Source organism: Lolium rigidum, chromosome 3 (assembly GCF_022539505.1).
Source record: "Lolium rigidum isolate FL_2022 chromosome 3, APGP_CSIRO_Lrig_0.1, whole genome shotgun sequence".
Classification (NCBI taxonomy): domain Eukaryota; kingdom Viridiplantae; phylum Streptophyta; class Magnoliopsida; order Poales; family Poaceae; genus Lolium; species Lolium rigidum.
The window spans coordinates 188,013,763-188,031,214 of NC_061510.1; the positions used below are offsets into that span (position 1 = coordinate 188,013,763).

The 17,452-nt window shown below is 43.9% G+C and overlaps 1 protein-coding gene across 2 annotated transcripts; it reads left to right on the forward strand.

The window, feature by feature from the left end:
- Positions 1-411: 411 nt before the first annotated feature.
- Positions 412-14,019, forward strand: LOC124702828 (ATP-dependent DNA helicase At3g02060, chloroplastic). Of its 2 annotated transcripts, XM_047235005.1 has the most exons (15): positions 417-1,113; positions 1,355-1,580; positions 2,133-2,378; positions 3,097-3,231; positions 3,407-3,531; positions 4,302-4,441; positions 5,542-5,612; positions 6,038-6,199; positions 6,306-6,392; positions 9,036-9,209; positions 9,960-10,004; positions 10,134-10,304; positions 10,437-10,622; positions 13,078-13,389; positions 13,483-14,019. In XM_047235005.1, exons 1-14 carry the CDS (start codon positions 512-514, stop codon positions 13,177-13,179), a joined length of 2,472 nt encoding a protein of 823 aa, XP_047090961.1. In that variant the 5' UTR covers positions 417-511; the 3' UTR covers positions 13,180-13,389; positions 13,483-14,019. The 2 variants fall into 2 exon arrangements, with proteins under 2 accessions (XP_047090962.1, XP_047090961.1); XM_047235006.1 differs by lacking the exons at positions 10,437-10,622; positions 13,078-13,389; positions 13,483-14,019 and adding an exon at positions 9,382-9,561 and having other exon boundaries at positions 412-1,113; positions 10,134-10,206.
- The last annotated feature ends 3,433 nt before the right edge of the window (positions 14,020-17,452 follow it).

The window sequence follows — 17,452 nt, forward strand, 5'->3', positions numbered from 1 at the left end:
GTCGACAACTTGTTGCGGTGTCTTCGCGTGCACGACGGCGCATTGGTCGTTGCATTTTTTCGCTCTGTATCATCCTCTCCTCCATAGTTTGCTCGTTCTTTGGCACATTGGCCTTCGTCGTGAGAACGAGGGCAGTGGCCCGCTTTGAGTTTCGCTTTGAGTGGGTGTTTGGACAGGGGGAGCGCTTCATCAACATGATGTCCATGGCGGCCATGACGTTCATCGCAAATTTGGTATCTATTTACAGCGGCGCTGCAATATAGATATAGTGCGCGCCGCGTGTGTTGGAGATGCTCTAACAATGTTGGACTCGGCTCCTCTGAGCCGAACCGAACCAAATATCTCCCGGCCGTGCACCCGGTCCACGCAAACTCCAGGAATTATCCTCCTCCTCGCTATGTCTCCAGTTCGTCGTTCTCCTTCTTCCCTCCACTATCCACTCCCCTCGCCTTAAACCCATGCTGCTCCCCTCCTCCTCCTAACCCCCACCTCCAGGCCACAGGCCATATCCATGGCCACCTCCATCCCTCGCGCTCCGCCACCCAATCCTCACCACAACCACCTCCTCCACCGGCCACCGACCCTAACCCCCCTGCTCCGCCTACGCCTGCCGTTTCGCCGCCCCTCCGCGGCCGCGGTCACCTCCACGGCGACGGCCGCCGTGGCCCACGACGACATCTCCCAGCTCAACCACCGCCTACGCGCGCTCGTCCGCCGTCGCGATGCCGCTTTCGCTGCCTCGTCCCCCATTGACCCCGCCCAGGCGGAGGCCTACCTCCACATGATCCGCGAGCAGCAGCGCCTCGGCCTCCGCCAGCTCCGCCGGGATGCGGCTGATCCGAAAGAGGATAGAGACGGCGGAAGCGACGAGGAGGTCGAGGAAGAGGGCGGCAGAAGGAGGAAGGGCATGGCGGCCGGGAGCTCGTTGGGGCACCGGGTGGATCCGCGGGAGCTGGAGCCCGGGGAGTACGTCGTGCACAAGAAGGTTGGCGTCGGCAAGTTCGCCTGCATAAGCGGAGAGGACGGCGAGGACTATGTGTTCATTCAGTATGCTGACGGCATGGCCAAGCTCGCCGTCGACCAGGCCGCGCGCATGCTCTACAGATACAACCTGTATGCCTCCGCAGTTAACCTGCCCACCTCTATCCTCCCGTTTGATTCTTAGCTATATTATGTGTCGCTTCTAGTTACACTTAGGACTGACGTCATGGGAGCAGCTTGCTTATTCGGACGCTTCTTTAGCTGATACTTGTGTTTACATTTGATTACATCTTGTGCAGTAGGATGGTCTCTTCAGTTTGATGAAAATTAATAATTCACGCTGACCATTTATCCAGTTTGATGTTTTGTGCAGTCCTCATGAGAAAAAGAAGCCACGGAATCTGAGCAAGCTGAATGATCCCTCTACGTGGGAGAAGAGGAGGCTGAAAGGGAAGCTTGCTGTTCAGAAGATGGTTGTCAACTTGATGGAATTATATTTACAAAGGATGAGGCAGAGGAGAACGCCGTACCGCAAGCCTGTGGCAATGGATCAGTTTGCTGCTGAATTTCCTTACGAGCCTACCCCAGACCAAAACCAGGTCTGCTCTCGACTAAAAGCTCTTCTTCTTCTTTTATTCTTCAATAATATTGTCAACAAGAAAAGAAAAAGTTGCAATTTCTTTCATGTATAGGAATGAGAAACTATCTGATTGTGTAATGTTTGCTTAATGTAAAGCATTTTTAGTTTGATTGGTTTTTCAGTTTCAGCCCCCTAACTTGCTTTACAAAGTTGATTTTTCTTATTTTATTTCCTATATATGATACTTGTTGTGAGTTCCTTGTTTGGAAATGACAGGGTTTCCATTACACATGGAGTGTGGACAATATTTAGGATGTCAGATGTTGCATACAATCATAAGGTTATAAAATGATGCTGGTTGACTTGTGTAGAAATCCATCTTTATATATGTAGGCATGCCATTTTTTGTTATTTAGTCTCTGTTGTGGCAATTTCTCCTCTTCACGCTTTTTTTCCTTAGAGTGCTTTGGTTTTCTCTTCTTATCTACTTATCCTGTTATTGATGAAATTTATCATAATCAATGAACATCATAGATATGTTTTTAAATAGTGTTTTTTTTTCTGCTGATAGGCTTTCGTGGATATTGAGAATGATCTGACTGAAAGGGAAACACCAATGGACAGATTGATCTGTGGAGATGTTGGATTTGGTAAAACGGAAGTTGCAATGCGTGCTATATTCATTGTTGTATCTGCAGGATATCAAGCTATGGTTCTTGCACCAACTGTAATACTAGCCAATCAACACTATGATGTAATGTCTGAGCGTTTCTCTAACTATCCTGATATAAAGGTTGCCATATTTAGTGGTGCTCAGGTACGCCATGGAGCCCCCTAATCTACTACTCCGTATTAATAATTTAATACTTAATAGCCACTCTTGGACCCACGAATACCATCTCTAGCCATCTAGACCCACATGTACTATTTGTAGTCATCTATACGCACAAGTACCGCTCCTAGCCGTCTAAACCTACTTCTATCAGTATCACTATTAGCCACTTGGACTCACATGTACCACTCACAGAAAGTCTGGACACACACGTACAACTCAGAGCGATCTAGACCAATTTGTGCCATTTCTAGTCATCTGGACCCACACATGATACGACCCATCTTGCTTTGTTTCAGTTTCTGAATAATTTCTTTATTCCTGGAAATTATTTTGCTGGTAAGTATCTGTAATTCATCATGACCCTAGAAGGTGTTCCAGCTAGTTTTGCCATTCTTAATATTCTAATTTGTTTTGGGCATAAAAGATCCACATATATGTGGATTTTGTTGTAGCAACAACAAAATATGCACATAAAATCTATTTTATGTTATGCCACCCCTTTTGTTTCCACCTTTTCATATTTATGATTTTTCTTAAGGTAAGACTTATTTAATCACATATTGTCTCATCCTTTTCGTCTAACAACCACGGGGAACTCAAATCATGTTTACTAATTTTTAACGAGTGTGTGCATTTGTTTGCTTAATGGATTGACTACCATTTGCAATTTTGCATGGCTTGCCATGTGTCCTCTCTGCAGAGCAAGGAAGAAAAGGATGGGCTAATAACACAGATTAAGAATGGCCATTTGCAAATAATTGTTGGGACTCATGCTCTTCTTACAGAACGGATGGGCTATAACAATCTTGGTCTCTTAGTGGTGGATGAGGAACAGGTATCCGTTATGAATTGTAATGTTACTTATGTTGATAGCATATCCTTGTCCTGTCCTCATTTGACGTCATACAAGACTCTTAGCTGTTCTATTCTTGGTCTCTTAGCTGTTCTATTCTGGTGATGATGTGCATTTGGATGCACATGTTCACAAACTCTTTCTTTCTTCTTAACAGAAGTTTGGTGTCCAACAAAAGGAGAAGATTGCATCATACAAGGCTTCTATTGATGTTCTTACCCTCTCCGCAACTCCCATTCCACGAACTCTATATCTTGCTTTAACTGGTTTTCGCGATGCAAGGTAAAGTTTTGTTGCAGTGCTTACCATCTTTTGTCTTTTGTGTCAGGTGGGAGGGAGATATTGCTGTTTTTATTAAACAGAGATGGTTTATTACATGGCACAATTGTACCACTTTTTTTAAAGATAATTCATAGAGAATAATGATTATGGTTAGTAATCAACAATAAATTTAGGTACTTGGAGACTATTTGCTGATAGTTCTACTGTTGCTTCCTTGTAACTACCTACTGCTATTCCTCATAGTGCTTTATGTGGGTAGAGTTACTGAAAGATAATATGCAGTCATGTTGTTGACCTTTTGTTTGAGTAGTAAAAGGAGGGATGTTTGCTAGCTCTGCTACCTGTGTTCAAAGTAATGGGTGTGATGGTGCGAAGGATCTTTAAACTACTACCTTCTCTGTTCCATTTTAGTTGTCGCAGATTTGGATGTATCATCCCAAATCAGTGACAACTAATATGGAACGGGGGGACTACCATCTATTGGTAAAAAGAGAGATGTTTGCTATCCCTGCTATTATCAACCGATTTTTGGAATAATATAGACTCCGTGCTACAGTCAATAGTTGAATGGACCAATAGAGATTGTAAATACAATTTGTGAACACAAATGTAATATTTGTGTAGCATATGCCTGATGATCTAGGTCATAATTTTGCTGTGAGTTTTTTACTTCTTTATATTCATCCTAGATTTAGTACGGAGTACTTTGGTTTTCAACTTCTGAACTTCAGTTTCTGGTTTTTGTAACCAAAGTGTATTCTTGCTTTCAGTTTGATGTCTACACCACCTCCAGAAAGAGTTGCTGTCAAGACCTATGTGTCAGCATTTAGTAGAGAAAGAGCTCTATCAGCTATCAAGTTGGAGTTGAAGCGTGGTGGCCAAGTTTTCTATGTTGTTCCCCGAATAAAAGGTCACAGCTTTGTAATCTTCAAAGTTCAGATGACATTTTGTGTAGTATAGTATTATACCTTTGTGATGCACAAACCTTAAAATATATGTTCAGTAGTGTTTGGTTAGTGTTTTGTAAATGTGGCATGTGTTCCCAGAATTCAGTTGATCACATGATTCTTTCATTACATTTTACAGTAGGCCAACCTAAATTTGCAACACCATAAGACTCTTTTCAGTATTTTACATAGTGGAAGTTTTCATTTCAGGTATGAAGGTATAACAACACATTAGCAATATGAATTTAAGATAGATAAATCATAGATACCAATTGATTGAAATGTGCATGCTGCTCTAGTGCAATTTACCATATTGCATCTAGAGTGCAGAAATATCTCTAATACATGCTTCATTAGCATTAAACTGCTAAACGCAAATTATACCTACACATAGGTTGTTGCTACTGTATTTAAACATTTGCTTTGAATTTGTTTTCCATTTTCTGGCACGAATCATGCTTTAACTTAATACCTAGTTTGACAGCCTTATATAATATAGAGAACTCCCAATCTTATTATGTCAAGGATCATGCTTTCCTTGATCTGAATGTATGAGTGAATCTTTCAAAGTTTTTGCACATTCATAGATGGAAGGGCAATGCGACTTGTTGGCCATTGCTGAAAAGGCAGTATGATGACACCAAATTTTAGTGATGAAAAGGAAGAGCTTATCCTCGTTGATAATACTCACAAAATGCTGGATCTGGAAGCAGCAAAACACAGCTGTCTTCGGCGGGGTGAAGCCTTGCATTGTCATCTTCAAATACAATTGAACTCTTTCCTATTCTTAACCAATAGTATGGAAGGGCTTATCCTCGTTGATAATAGCAACATTGCTAGCCAACTCTGGTTGCTATTATTCTCCCATGTTGCTGCTCCTGCCTTGATGCAGTAGGCCCACGTGCACACCAATATGGTTGCACCTTCTGTATATGTAATGAACTACTGATGCACCGGATCTATCTGATATGAGATGCATTCATGTGTACTTCTTGTTATAACAATGCACTCATGCCTTTTAAAATGTCTATGCACTAATCATGTTTGCTTTGTTACGCAACAGCCATAGATGATGTATTGCAATTTCTCAAGGACTCTCTTCCAGATGTACCAATGGCTGTTGCACACGGAAAGGTTGGTTAACCGAGTTGATTAAGATTACAAGAGTTCTACTTTATTGTGGTGCAATATCCTTGTGTAGCTTGTTAGTAACCAAATTCACTTAGGAGCAGACTCTATTTGGGGCTCTGGGAGGGCCTTATTCTCTTACCTTTCATATAAATTTTGATCAACAATCTCTATGCATTTTGATTCAGTTTATGCAAGTTTAATCTTCTTCTTTATTCAAACCCCTATCTTAAAATTGCTAGTTATTCCAGGGAGTTAGCTTATCCTGGGACAGCACCTGCATTTGCTTTCAGAAATTTGATAGTCCCTCCGGCCCAAATAAATTGATGCAGTTCAGTGTAACCGAGGGAGTAATAGTTTATGTTCTTGTTGCATAGAGGAATGGTGCTGTCCGTTCATTGATCAATTTCTTGGTAAATATTTTCCCACAGAAAGTGTCAAAGAATATACAACTTGCTATGGAAAAGTTTTCTTGTGGAGATATAAAGATTCTTGTATGCACACATATCATTGAAAGTGGAATAGATATTCCAAATGCCAACACAATGATAGTTCAGTACGCAGAACTATTTGGTCTCGCCCAGCTATATCAGGTGGCTTTAATTCATTTATGTTTTTATTTGACTTTTGGCAAAAATATTGGTTACATCAAATCTTAGGTCCGAACAACAGGTTAACTGCTTTTATTTTCCTTCACAGTTGCGAGGAAGAGTAGGAAGATCAGGCAGAGAGGGTTATACATACCTCTTCTACACTGACAAGTCTTTGCTCTCCAGAATTGCTATGGTGAGCTTTGCAGCATTGCCCTATATTTTCTTATTTTTATCCAATATTTATGCTCATAGAGTTCAATGTACAGGATGCTGAAAGCATCTTCATGGTACTACTGATATTTAACTATCCCTGCTCTTACTAATCATCAATACAACAACAACAACAACAACAAAGCCTTTATTCCCAAACAAGTTGGGGTAGGCTAGAGGTGAAACCCATAAGATCTCGTAACCAACTCATGGTTCTGGCACATGGAAAGCAAGCTTCCATGCGGCTCTTTCCATGGCTAGTTCTTTGGTGATACTCCAATCCTTCAGAGCTCTCTTTACGGACTCCTCCCATGTCAAGTGTGGTCTACCCCGTCCTCTCTTGACATTATTAGCACGCTTTAGCCGTCCACTATGCACTGGAGCTTCTGGAGGCCTGCGCTGAATATGCCCAAACCATCTTAGACGATGTTGGACAAGCTTCTCTACAATTGGTGCTACCCCAACTCTATCTCGTATATCATCATTCCGGACTTGGTCCTTCCTCGTGTGGCCACACATCCATCTCAACATGCGCTCCGCCACACCTAACTGTTGAACATGATGCCTTTTAGGCCTCAGCGCCATACAACATTGCGGGTCGAACCGCCGTCTTGTAGAACTTGCCTTTTAGCTTCTGTGGTACTCTCTTATCACAAAGAATGCCACAAGCTTGGCGCCACTTCATCCATCCGGCTTTGATCTGGTGGTTCACATCTTCATCAATATCCCCATCCTTGTGCAGGATTGACCCCAAGTATCGAAAGGTGTCCTTCTGAGGCACCACCTGCCTATCCAGGCTAACCTCCTCCTCCTCGTGCCTAGTAGTACTAAAACCGCACATCATGTACCCAGTTTTAGTTCTACTAAGTCTAAAACCTTTCGATTCCAAGGTTTGTCTCCATAGTTCTAACTTCCTATTAACCCCCGTTCGACTATCATCGATTAGGACCACATCATCCGCAAAGATAAAATGTTATAACCACTGTCTCTGGGATCTCCTTGATTTGTGCAGCTTTAGGACAATTCTGGCAGCTCATACTGAACCTTGCTTTGGTTATTAGTTCATTGTCCATTGAACTTCCTTATAAGTGGGTTACCTTTTTTTTAAGGTTGAAACAGTGGCTCAGTTTCATTGTAGAAAGTTAGAATGATAAGGATCAACCTATGATCCGTAGAGTTTTGCCCAATCTTTCACAGCGAGTCAACAAAATAGGAAGATGATAAATCTTTCAATCACGCGATAAACATAACCTGAAGAAAAGGAACGAATTCCAGCAAGTAACGTGATGATGATCAACACGCCTCAAACTTCAGCCTGATAATTTTTGATGCACACAAGAACCATCACGCAACTTTATTTAACTGGATACACGGCGGCACCGTCCCCGGAGGGATGATACACACGTCGACACAACTCAATGTCTAAACTCCAAATTCTGAACTCCCTAAACCCTAGCCGTTGGTTCATTCATATAGGAGACCCTAAAACTAGTCGGTTGGACAGGCCTAGACTGAAACATAAAATAAATTCTAGATGGCCACAACATGACATGGCTAAAAATAACATGGACACAAATAAAATGTGCAAACCGGCCCAAGTACCTACATGGTTCGGTCACCTCCATGGATCGTCTCTAGCTTGGTGGAGTCTTGAAGTTGGGCTTCACCTTCTCCTTCATAGGAACAATAGGAGGTGTAGGGATGCTCTCATCATAGAACCAAACGTCTGACATGACAGAACTCTATAAGCATTGGCAATCAGATATACTGGCATACAAAAGAGCCCAATCTTGTGGTTATAATAACGTAATTACCTTATTTATAAAAATATATAACTCATAATTATGAACACTAGATTTTTCCATCTGTAAAGATGCTTTCATCATCTCCTTGATGCCTGCATCTCCCTAGTTCAATAACATGCATTGACGCTTTCATTTATTTTTTGTTGAATATCATATTGTATTAGAAGAATGCTGGGAACGGGCTAAAACTTACAACTCACTGATATAACCGTGATGAAAATCTAGGGCCACAACGTAAAATTCAACTCTGAAAGACAACAACAACATCAAAGACCCAACAAAAATAAAAGGAAAGCAAAACAAGAAGGAGAAGGAAAAAAGAGAGTAAACTAAGATTCCGGTACATGGATCACTGATCTCCATGCAGTCCTATGAAGAGCCAAGACTTTAGGTACATAAGCAAAGCTAGCTTGTCCAAAATATTAAAAAAAGAAAAGAGAAGGTTGAAAAGAGATCGAGCTCCATGGTGCAGAAGTTCTTGGGTGTGACCGTGGCCGTCCAGCTATAATTCAACCTGAACTGCACAATCTGGGAATCTGGGGTTTTGGGTGAAGAAAACTCTTTACAGGTCCATTATGCTTCTTGAAAGAGAGGTCCGACACGAATTATTAAGTTTCCAAAACCTTCCTTTTGGAAGGTAGCACTGCAGCTGACCATATTACCTGGACCTTGAATGACAGTGTCTTATTTTGGACGGCCACTGGGTTCTACCTTCCATTTACCCAAAATATAGCTAGCACCTCCCAAAACTATGTGCTTTTCCCTGCAATCTAGTTGATCTTTTCATATCTTCGTTTGTAACTTAATGTTTCCATCTGCAGGATAGACTTGGAGCTATTGAAGAGCATTCAGATCTGGGTCAAGGTTTCCATGTTGCAGAGAAGGATATGGGTATTAGGGGATTCGGAAGCATGTTTGGTGAGCAGCAATCTGGAGATGTTGCAAACGTTGGCATCGATCTGTTCTTTGATATGCTTTTTGATAGCCTGTCAAAGGTATTGTCAACTTAACTCACAGACACATTCGCTAATATGTCTCCTGTTAAAAATGTACTTCTTAGGTGTGCAACAGAGCCTGTTTGCCTGCCATGGCATCTTATATCCATTGATCATGTTAATGCTTATCTTATATCATTCTAGGCCTTGAGCATTTAGAATTTTTTTATAGGGAACACCTGCAGTATGAATACTTTATTATTGCAATGTGCCGGTGTAAAGGAAACACACAATTTATAGTTGAGCTTCGCCATGAAAGGCAGAAACACCGACCAGACTTGCAACTGCAAGTTCTGAAGGGTGTACCCGCTACTTTGATTAAGATCTATATTGCTTTTCACTATGGAAAAAGGTTAGCTTATTTTTAGTATGGAGAGAATCCACTTTATTCCCTCGAACTATTTGATTATTTGTCTTCTTAGTGTAGCTGTCATTTGTCACATGTTTATGTATTCCCCCTCCTGACTCCTGTATTGCATTATGCGCACATATGCCCCATTCTTTTGCCATCAGAGAGTGCCTCATTCATGGAGTCTGGCAGTCTGCCATTTTAGTCTTGTGGTTACTCACTGGAGGATATTAGTAATGCATTTTCTCTTCGCCCTTCTGCTTGTAATGTATTTTATTATGATTTTCTATTTTTTAAATGTTGAATTCGTTGTTATGAGCCAAATGTCCTTCTGAAAATATACCTGATGGCAGACTTCTTGATATCATTATTCTAGTTTTGACAGTTTTTTCTATTTTTAGGTTGATCAATTTTGTCTTAACCCTGTTCCTTACAAAGATGTTCAGGTGAGCCTAAAAATTCTTATCTTTTGGGTCAAATAGATTTACACAATCATGAACAATTTCATTTAGTTATTCTTTCCCTTCTCACTTATTTGCTAACATTGTTTCTATGTTGCTCTATTCTTTCAACAGCTGGATATAAATATTTCGCCACATCTCTCCTCTGAATACATAAGTTATCTTGAAAATCCTGTTGAATTGCTGAATGAAGCAGCGAAAGCTGCAGAAAAGGACATATTGACCTTAATGCAATTTACAGAAGATCTTCGTCGACGATATGGGAAGGAGCCCCGTGATATGGAGGTCTGCTATTATATTGTTTTTTTTTAACTTCCAGCATGAGTCTTCTAATGCCTTAAATAGTTGCTTATATTTCTTGCCAGTACGAAGTGTTTACAATGATACATTTTGTCGTCTAATGCTCTTTTCATGCAGTTGCTATTAAAAAAGCTCTATGTCAGGCGGATGGCAGCAGATCTTGGTATCAGTCGGATATATCCATCTGGGAAAATGATCATCATGAAAACAAACATGAATAAGAAAGTTTTTAGGCTTATGGCAGAAGCAATGGCTTCTGGGACACATCGGAATTCCCTATCATTCACTGGAAAGGAAATTAAGGTAAAATTAATATATCTCCATGACGTTTCCTTGAGTATGTTAGAAAATCCCCAGAAAGATATGCTAGGGAAAATGATGTGTACTTGACTTGTATTTGAGCAATCCCTCCCAAAAGAGTTATTGTGGAAACTAGTTACAGTGGTGCTTTTATTAGCACAACTGTCATTTGCTCTTGCGTAATGGACTAGAATTAAGAATGATTTAATGGTTTATATCCAATAATCCATTGAATGAACTAGATGAGCTCATCTAGCGATTGCTAGAGTGGGCTTCATAAGTCATCTTATTTCTCTGCCCAAAAGACACATTTATTGGCACTGATGAATGTTATCCCTCTGTTAACCAAGAGGAGTCGACTAATTTTTCTAAACGAAAGAGATAAAAACAAGAATGACCCACTCCAAGGCTGTAAGCGAGATATAAGTTCATTTGCGAACAAGGTTCGTAAATTATAATTGAACATTTGAAATTGCTGTATTGTACTACTTCCGTTTCAAAATAAGTGTCGCAATTCTGTTCATATACAACCAAAATAAGTGTCGTAACTTTGTCTAGATACAATGCTTATTTTGGTATGGAGAGAATACTTGTGAGTTTGACCATTGTAGAAAGGAAAACACTGGTGTTCAGGCGCATGATCGCGCCCTCGCATCCGTAGCTCACGATGTATGTAAGTATGGGTGGGCCACCACCTCAACCTTATCCCCAACCTGACTCTCCCTAATCCTCCGTCCCCTTCATCGAGCAACTCCTCACCAACAACTCCTCGGCGAGTTGCCTTGCTCCTCCCCAGTGTGCCGCCTGTTCTCCCACTTTCCACCGCACCGCCTCTGCTTCTTCCCCTAGGAGCGCCACCCATCCTCCACCTCCACGATGCCAGGTCTGAGGAGGAGATCAAGGATTCAAGGTCGACGCCACCATGTTGGACGGCGACGCGGAGCCAGGACCTGACGCTTCCAACTTCCACCGGGTCGAGCTTCGCTGGCCGCCGGATCCATGGCTGCTGGAGGGGTTGGGCCACACAGCTGCTGATGCTGGGGTGGCTGAGGAGTTGCCACTCGATACTGCAACCGGCGTTACTGGAGCTGCAAGGGACGGCAGCCAATGCTGTGAGCGGCGGTGGCGTCTGCTACAAGGGGTGGCGTCTTCTGCTACATGTGGCATCGGCCAGGAGGCAGATCCAGATTCATGGGAATGAGAACCTTTTCCGAGAAGAGTCATGCGAGGGATAGGATAGATGAATAGGTTTAAGCCTTCTACAAAAACATTATGGGATTGAAATTTGTATGCTACAATAGGCGGCGGCGTCTCCTACAAGGGCCGGCGGCGACTGCTGCAAGGGTCGTCGTCGGCTGCTACAAGCGGAGGCGACGGCGGTTGCTACAAACTGGGCACCTTCATGCTACAAGGAGGCCAGCGAGGGGCAGCGGCGGTTGCTACAAACCGAGCGCTGTCATGCTACAAGGAGGCCGGCGAGGCTGGCGACCGTTGCTGCGAGCGGCGGGAGCGGTTGCTACAAACCGGGCGCCGTCGTGCTACAAAAAGGCTGGCGAGGCTGGCTGCGGTGCTACAAACCGCGCACTGTTGTGCTACAAGGAGGCTGGCGGCGGTGCTACTACAGGCCGGCGGCAATGCTACAAGCCGGGTGCTGCATGCAAGGGGCTGTGCTGCTGCGGGTGGCAGTGTGGGCAGGAGTGCTGTAAGCCGGACGAGCAAGCTCGTGCGTTAGGGTCAGGGAGAGGAGGAGAAATTTCTTCGATGATGTGGTTCTTTTTTCCGCGCCAGAGCGTTGACCTGGGATCTGACGGCTATTTTTAGTCGCATCGGATGGCTGGCGACCTGGGGGGTCGTGGACTTGATCCCCGGGGGGACGCTCAGCATGACCCTTGTAAAAAGCCTTCAATTTTTTTAAATAGCACACCCTAATGATGTTACGTGCAAGATCTCTTCGGTAATTGTGATGGGTTTCAGGATGAGTGTGTGCAAACCTGACCCTTGGGCAGTTCCAGAGTGGCAGACCAGCAGCTAGGGCGGCTGCTTTGTGTTGGAGTCTAATCACCTTTAGGCCCCGCTTGGAATGAGTGTGAAATTAATGTGTCCACCGGTATTTAGCTCAACTTTGACTAAATACCTGTAGCCACACTAGTTTTACATCCATTTTAAACAGCCCCTTAGGTTTAATAACTTGATGATTAGCTAGCTTCCCTTTGTACAAAGTTGAGCCATTATGCTCATTTGGCGGTTTGGTCCACTGATAATAGCTCATTATATTGGAAAGAAAATTCCGTTGCTGACTGACCTCATGGATTTTTGTTATCATAAAAGTAGCAACAACAAAAAATTCATTTCTAATAAAGTTGGAGGACTTGAGTGTCTATCCTTTTTTTAAAAACTTCTACCAGTTTGAGCAATTCATTTCTTGTTTTGCCTTATTAACAAGTTTGCTCTTTCCTAGGCTGAACTTCTGGTCAATCTGCCAGACACACTACTTCTGAACTGGCTTTTCCATTGCTTAGCAGATTGCTATTCAGTAATGCCAGCCCTTGTGAAGTACTAGATTGTTTCATTAAACTGGAGGTGTTGACAACTGCTAAAATCTCAAGCAGACTATTCATGCTCTGCAAAATGATAAAGCAGACTTCAATCAATCAGCAATGGATGCTCCCTTGTGGTGGCATTTCAGGCAAATGCGTGGCAGTGATATACAGCATTCTTTAAGAAAACCCATAGAAGTGTAGTGTGACAGATTATACCGACACAAAAATTGGTACTATCAACCCCTCCTGATTTGCCCCTTCCCAAAGTTCTTTAACAACTATTCCACGTATGCCATTCCATATCTGACTTAGGAATTTTGCAGGATGCTCATAGGAAAGGCGTGAACTGCATTTCCGCATTTACTGACAGTTTCATTTGGCTAGCAATGGCTGATGGGACGCACAACTGCTAGCCTGAAATGCTGTTCGTCGTGGGTGTTACAAAACTCAGGTTCAGATGCTCCCATGCAGAGAAGATCTCCAAGATTCTTCTCGGGACCTTGTGACTGAGGAACTCGGTGTTGCTTGACTAACTGGTACACAGTGTTATTCACTTACCCATTTGCCATAAACCATTTACGGAGGAACTCACAGAAGCGCCAGTTGGCCAGTTATTGTACATGCCTGTCCAAGCTGGCAGGCAGCAGAGTGGGACAGTAGTTTCGTTAAACGAAGTTGTAAAAACACTTCAGCTGAGAACTGCGCTTCTGATTCAGTTTGTTGCAAGTTAGCATTAATGGACTGGATATGTATATAAGATGATCAAAGGCACAGGTATATCTGCCCTGTATGCCTCACATCTTGCAAAAGTGGCTCCAGTGCATGAGGATTTGAAATGTGTATCTGTATTATTGTTTGAAGGGTTTCGACTCGGTCTGGTGTGATAGAATAAAACAGTTCGTAGAGCGCGACACTGGGAATTAGGGTCAATGACATTGGCCATAATTTTCAAACTAGAAAGGGATTTAGGCAGGGTGATCCTTTGTCACCAATTTTTTTTAAAATATTGTAGCTAATATGTTGGCTATTCTTATCTCGCGCGACAAGTCGGAAGCAGTCTGATTCCTCATTTGGTGGATGGGGGTGTGTCCATACTTCAATATGCAGATACGATATTGTTTGTGGAACATGTTTTGGCTAAGGCTGTAAATATGAAGTTGATTTTGTGCATCTTCGAATAATTGTCTGGGGATCAATTTTAGATATTGAGATATTTTGTTTTGGTGAAGCAAAGGAGATGCAACATCAATATAAACATATTTTTTGGATGTGAATCTGGAGCTGGTGAAGCAAAGGAGATCGAACATCAATATAAACATATTTTTGGATGTGAATTTGGAGTTTTACCGTTTAAGTACCTAGGGATTCTGATTCATCACAGGACACATATGCGGAGTGAAATCCTGTTGAAAATCGTTTCATTTCGAAACTTGGATGTTGGCGTAGTAAAATGTTATCGTATGAGGATAGACTTGTACTTATAAATTCTGTTTTGACAAGCCTTCCAATGTTTATGCTATCTGATTTGGAGATTCTGAAGGCCAAGTTTTTTTGGCGATCCGATGAGAATAAGAGGAAGTATAGGTTATCTAAATGGAATATTGTTTGTAGACCTAAAAATTTGGGAGGCCTTGGAATTGAAGTGCCTGAGTTAAAAAAAATTGGTGTTCACTCAGCAAATGGCTGTTTAAGCTCTGAACTGATGATGGGATGTGGCAGCAACTACTGCATAACAAATACCTCAACAATAAAACTCTAGCGCAGGTCGAGACTAAGCTGACCGATTCACCCTTCTAGAAAGGTATAATGCGAGTGAGGCAAGATTTTTCACTAAGGGTACTTTAAAGTTGGAAATGGTGCTGCGGTGAGGTTTTGGGAAGACATTTGGTTGGAGGAGTTGCCTCTAGCACAACAATACCCATCCTTATATAATATTGTGCGAATGAAGCCTGGTGACCGGGTGTATACGTGAGCACGCGGTAAGAGACTGACACGTGTCCAACAGTGTTAGTTGTGCCGGAGATGATTACTAGCGCGCGGTCCTACAAAAAAGCCTTCTCGGCACCGGCCACCCGTACCGTCTCTATTTTGACCGCGCCCTCCTTGTCTTGCACGCGCACCACACTAGCAGCCGCTCGCAGCGTCGCCGCGTTAGCAGCAGCATCGCTGCGTCCTTGTAGCATCCCAGTTCCGCCTTGTAGCATCGCCGGTCCGGCCATCATCTTGCGATTCCAGCAGCAACCTCGTCCGCTCCACCGCCGTGCGCCCCCGCTGGCAGCACAGCCGAACAGTCCTTGTAGCACCTCAGCCGTCGCCTTGATGGTGCCGCTGCCCACGATGGCAACACCGCCACGCGGCTAGGAGCAAGGCATGGCGCCGCTCGGAGCAAGGCCTGCGCCCCTCGGAGCAAGGCATGACGACGGTGGTAGCAACGGCCGGCGCCGCTCGAAGCAAGGCATGCCGCCGCTCGGAGCAACGGCGCCGTTCGCAGCAACCCATGTATGAGGCAGGAGAGAGCGGGGTTGTGGCCGCGCGCTCGTCGAGGTTGAGGCCGGCAGCAGGGCAGCTCGCGGAGGTAGAACCATGGCGCGCTCGAGGCGGGAAGAGGAGGGAGGAGGAGGGATTGGGGCTGCGCGCTCATGGAGGTGGAGGCCGGCGGCAGGGAGGTTCGAGGAGCCGTGCGCCAGCGCAGCGTGCTGTGGTTCTCCTCCCAATTGAGGAATTTTGGGAGGGACGCGAGGATTCGGAAGAAGAAATACTGGAGATTCGAGATTCAGTGGGATTCCAATCTCAATTCGATTATGAGCTTCGCTCCAATCGGAAATCCCCAACTTTGAGAAGCAATCAGCGGGAGAGAGATAAGAGAGAGATAGACTGCTACAGGGAACGACATGAGGGAATGGAGAGAGAAAGGGGTCGCTCCTCGTGCCGCTGCTGGGGTCCGAGGACGCCACGCAGCTCAACGCGGTCAGCGCACCGGCCCGTCGAGCACGAAGAAGGACTCGCTGGCCGCGCTGCTGTGGCTGTCTGCCGAGCGGGAGAACGTGGGGAAGCTCACGCTATCGTCGCTCGCGAAGCGGGGAGGCTCCGAGGCCATCGTCAGGGTCGACGGCGCCGTGGCCAGGCTAGTGTCCGCGCCAATCAAGGACGACTGGTCGCCCATCTCGGATTCTCCCGCGACACGAGAGAAGGTGCACGGTGGTGGACGCCAACAGTTCAGGGAGAAGGTGCACGGCTCCAGCAGAGGACGCTCGGTGGTGGACGCCAGCAGTCGCGGGTGGTCGGCGAGTTTCATGGCGAGTTTCGGGGAGGAAGTGGAGGAGTGCGGGTGGTGGGGGGCATGATTAGAGGACAACAAAGCCGGGCCGAAATCAGAAAAGGCATTCACGCTGTGTAGTCGCCGTTAGACAGAAAACGAATCTCAACGCTGATCCAACGATGCTTAGGCCGTGCTCACGTATACACCCGGTTACCAAATCCACTCTCTAATATTGTGCAGCATAGAAATGTTTTAGTTTCTACTGTTCTTGCAAATATGCCTCTTAACATAGCTCTTAGGCGGGGACTAAATGATCATAAATATCTAGAATGGCTGCATCTTTGCTAGCGGCTTATTTCAGTTGAATTGACTGATGAGTCTGATAGGTTTATTTGGAAACTTACAGACTCCAGTTTGTTTACGGTGAAGTTTATGTATCTTGACCTTATGAATGGCCATACTAGATATCTTCGTAAATACCTTTGAAAATTGAAGATCTCCTTGAAAATAAAAATCTTCACGTTGTTTCTTAGCAATAGGGTGCTTTTAACTAAACATGACTTAGCTAAATGGGAAGTGGAATGGGTGTCAAAAATGTTGTTTTTATGATTCTATTGAAACCGTTCATTTATTTATCAACTAGACTTTTGCTAAAATCACGTATTGTCTATTTTGCTCCACCGCCAACTAATATTACTAATATGTTTGGTAATTGGTTATATGGCGTGACAAAGAGGGGCAAAGATAAGATTGGGGCTCTTTGTTGGTTTATTTGAATAACTAGGAATGATATGGTTTTTAACAAACAAACTCGAACAAAAAATTGCAGGTTATCCGGCGTACTTCCCATTGGATCCAGTTTTGGACTTTCCTTCTCCCGGAGGATCTGCGGGAGGATACGGTTTCGGGATGCAACCGGATGCTGGCGGTTGCTCATGACTTCTTTTTCCAGTCTACTGGTTGGCGGCACATTAATAGATTAGCTAATGGGTAACTTCTTCACGTGCCTCATTTTCTTATGGTTGATACATGTT